Source organism: Trachymyrmex septentrionalis, unplaced genomic scaffold (genome assembly GCF_001594115.1).
Source record: "Trachymyrmex septentrionalis isolate Tsep2-gDNA-1 unplaced genomic scaffold, Tsep1.0 scaffold6, whole genome shotgun sequence".
In the NCBI taxonomy this organism is placed as follows: domain Eukaryota; kingdom Metazoa; phylum Arthropoda; class Insecta; order Hymenoptera; family Formicidae; genus Trachymyrmex; species Trachymyrmex septentrionalis.
The window spans coordinates 969,740-974,001 of NW_017305778.1; the positions used below are offsets into that span (position 1 = coordinate 969,740).

Consider the following 4,262-nt stretch of genomic DNA (forward strand, 5'->3'; position numbering starts at 1 on the left):
TTTTGGACGAGGACCGTTTGATCATTCCTTGGCTAGACGCTGATTCAAAAAACGCCTGTGATGACATCGTCGCGAATAATGTATCTGTTCGACGTCTTTCGGACGCAGCTTTGACGCAATCTAACGATTATGCCGACTACGAACTCGTTCGTATTAACTCGCGATCGTCGGTAACTCTACGACATTCGGTGGAACGCGAAGACGATCGACCAACAATAGCGGCGGCGGCAGCGGCACTGCGCATTGCACAAAGTAATCTTTCGGAGCTTTGTAACGAGGTCTCAGTTCCTGACGATAAGGCTGACACCGAGAGACAAGACTTACCCAGTGGTAGGCAGTTGAGAAGCAGAAGTAATAGCAGTAGCAGCAGCAGCAGCAGTAGCAGCAGCAGCAACAACAGTAATAGCAGCAGCAGTGGTCATAGCGACACCCCAGAGCAAGCGATGAACGTGAATGATCTCTCGGACGATTTTAACATTCTGGCTAAGATGGGCTTCGTTTCTCCGGGGGGAAAGGACGAGGAGCAAGTCGGCGATGAGTCGGCGACGGAGAGTGAGACTGATGCCGCCACTGATTAGACATAGTTAGCATAATTATATTGACGTTAGGGCTCCTGGTTCTATATTGAATTTTGAGCACAATTCAATAGCGAGAACCATGCGAAATTTTTTCTTGCACTATATGAAGTAAATTAATTCCTTCATCTATATCGTCACTCATTTCAATAATGTAAATTGGCACACATATATTCTGAGAACTTTTTGTTCTACACCTTCAGCGAAAATTAATTTTTTCGACAATTGAGATCTTGATTTATTAATGCCTCGATTAAAAAAATATATAAAATGTATACATATATTATTAATTTATGCTATTGAATGTTGACAGTATGAGAAAGAATAAAGATAAATTAATACTGCAAGAGAAAAATACGAGCCTTAACTTTGTTAATCGTGCTCATCATTACTCCTAATTGCGCTTGAAAACTTGCGATCTCTCGACAGCGCGTTCGCAGTTTTTTTTTTTACAGAAGAAAGCGGCGTGCAGTTCAATCGTCGAATCATAGCAATTATATAAGTATACGATCGCGTTTTACCCTAGAGATATTTTAATAATAGTTCAGCGATATCCTGGAAATTTTTATGCGAAGCGTTAGCGATCGCACTTCCCTATATATCGCGGCCTATGACGCGCAAGGTGAAGATGTCATTGCTATAATTATATCAATCAGTTTTCCTTTTCGGATAGTTTTAGAACTTGCTCGATGATTTTATACGATCGAAATACGATATTAAAATAAATGATAATCTTACTCCGATTCTGTAACAATATACGATATTGACATTGTTGTTAAGAGTTACAGAATCGGAGTACAGACGTGGTTCTTTTCATAAAGCTGATTTTTTCTCATATTGAATGTTAAAACGCAAAGAGGAAAACGCATTATTGTGAGGTATTCCTTAAACAGAATTTATTTACAGTATGTATCCATAGAAGGGTGCTTCTGAAATTGTGGAGTAACCAGAAAAGGAAATCACTAGTATTCATTTGTACCATATATTTGTATACATTGGATGACGTTAAGACGATTTCTCTCGATTCGACAGTTTTATCTTGCCTAAGTTGATCCTTGCAAGCAAGACGAACAGTAGAAAATAATACAATTCTTTATAGATACGAATAGAAATCAATTGATTCATAGAATACATGACGGGATCTAGGCCGGGTCGAGTGAATTTTCCAAGTCGATTCTCGGAAACAGTTTCATTTCTGCATTTTTCCTCGCTTTTGAGAGAATCCCTCATCCGTTTGCGCATCACGATCTCTGAAGGAATCTCCCCGGCTAGATAAAGCACATATCCGCGAGACGTCGCGCGATTACATCTCGAGAGAGAAGGGCACGGAAGGAAGCCTAATTATTACGTAAATCAAGTCACATTACCATACTGCCTTAATAGTAATGTAAAGTGGTACTTTATAAAAAACGGCTATCGCTAATTATGCACCACGGTGACAAAATGCGGATCGCATCTGCGTCCGCAATTGACGGCCGGCAATCGGAGAATGAGAGCAATCTCATTGTAGTAATACGATTAATCAAATTCTCGTTACCATAATCGAAAGCGTTTAGATAATAAGAGCCATCGTCTATAAGTTCCATAAAACGGCGAGCGATAAAACCGATCGTCATATTTCTCACGAAAGTTGTATCCTTGCCGAAGATAATTTGTGAAGAGAAAAAAAGAATTGTGCGTATAAGTGTATATGTGTATAAGTGTGTATGTATATGTATGTATGTATGAGTGTATTCGTAAACAATTGAATGATGTTTCGTCGATGCGAACTTCGACGATATTTGACATTATGTTGATTTTAATTTGTTTATAATTGTTTTCCGTCTGGATAAAGAGCAGAGCTGTGATCTCTTGCACCCAGACAGCATAAGTTATGAAGACGTCTTTTATAGATATGAAATACCTTTTAAATATAAATATATGAAAACATTTAAGGCCAGTATCATCGTCGGTTCTTATATTTAAGATCATCTTAAGTACAATTTTAAAATGTCGTAGGCCAATCATAGAGTTGCATTAGCACCTTAAGATTTAAGATCTTAAAATAAGAATACCGGTCATAAAGATGTTTTTTAGACATGCGTGCTGTCTGGGCAGCATTTTGTATGCAAGGAGGACCGAGATGAATTATTCAAAAAATATAATTACTTTTGCAAGAAACATCAACGATGCTAGTATTTTTTTTTTTTCGAGATTGAGTTACGCGAACCGATTTATTCATTTATTTATTTTGTGTTAACGTTAGTATTCGTCGGGCGTTAACCTGCCGGCTTGCCCGTCATTTTTTTAATACACTTAATATATAAGAGAAATTTGAAGAAAGGAGAGAAAAAAGAAATGTTATATGCAGCGTAGGCAACGAGATATTAAGATCGAGAGATTCGTATTTTTTATGAAATAAAAGACAACTTAAAGTAACATGATGTGGATATGTTTCAGTTTGCCGTGATCCTCGACCTACCCCAATCTGGTTCCACCATACGCGAAGAACTTTCCCCGTTAATAAACACAACGTAATAGTAACATTACGTAATTTTTTTTATTCAATAAAGTGCTTTCCATCTAATGGCTGCATTCAGCAGAGAAAGCTGGATCAGTTAGCGCTTACTGATTGATATGATTAGTTTCTACGCTTAGATCTAGCAAAGAATTAAAGGCAAGAACCAATCATATTAAAGAATTACTAAGCATTAATTGATTAATTTTCTCTGAACGCAGTCAATAACACAGATCGATGCAAACGTCGTTCTATCTTTTTTTTACATTTCATAAATAATAAACAAAACGATGTTTATGTCGACTTGTGTCACTAAATAAAAATCACCCAATGCTCAATGTAACAAGGATTGTCATTTACACGTAAAATATAATTTACATCTACGTGTATACAATGTAAGCAATATAAACTATGTTTTACGTGTCATCTATGTAAACAATCTATGAATCATCGAAGTATCCGTTCTTTATCGTTGCATCAGATTGAAGTTTCTATTTCGATTTATACATTTTTATTTATCAGTTGTATTAACAATCATAAAACTTTATTATTTCTCTTTGAATTGTTATCCAGTTCATAATAATTTATATATTTCACATTGTTTGTATTGTCTTCGTGAAAAAGATTTATGTAAATTTAACATAAACAATATGTAAATATTCCATATAAATGTAATTTTGAAATAACCGGCTTAAATTAAATTAAATTTCGGCAACCCGAAATATAACTGTATAATGTATGTAAAATGGAATAACTGATTCAATTTTCTAGTAATTTCCTGACAGCACGCATGTCAAAATTGGGACATAAGATGTCTTAAAGAGATATTTTTTTTAATTTGAGCCAAAAAGTTACCCCATTTTACAATATATTATATATTTACATTTATGTTGTTAAGTGGGAAGTTATAATATAGCCTTGGCCGAAAATGTTTTAAGATTTTGTTAATCATTATTTAAAGTTTTAGCTTAAAAATTGATTTAAGGCATTTGCTGTAAATTATCCTTTGTTTCAAGAATCCTTTAAACTTACGTATAATACCGGTAACCAATAAATAATGCAAAAGAAAGAGAATTCGAGAGATGCATGAAAAAGATATTGTATAAATAATAAATAAATGATAAATGAAAAAAATAATCCAATATTTTTGACAAAGGCTGTATTATGTAATGTTACCGTTACTTAGTGTT

The 4,262-nt window shown here is 34.9% G+C and overlaps 1 protein-coding gene across 2 annotated transcripts in view; it reads left to right on the forward strand.

Annotated features, from left to right (window-relative positions):
* The window catches only part of LOC108752329, a 22,391-nt gene extending 21,591 nt beyond the window's left edge, over positions 1-800 (forward strand). For both annotated transcript variants that reach the window (XM_018493105.1, XM_018493104.1), the window contains one exon: positions 1-800. In XM_018493105.1, coding sequence (XP_018348607.1) covers positions 1-578 — 578 coding nt within the window. In that variant the 3' untranslated portion in view covers positions 579-800.
* Positions 801-4,262: the final 3,462 nt, after the last annotated feature.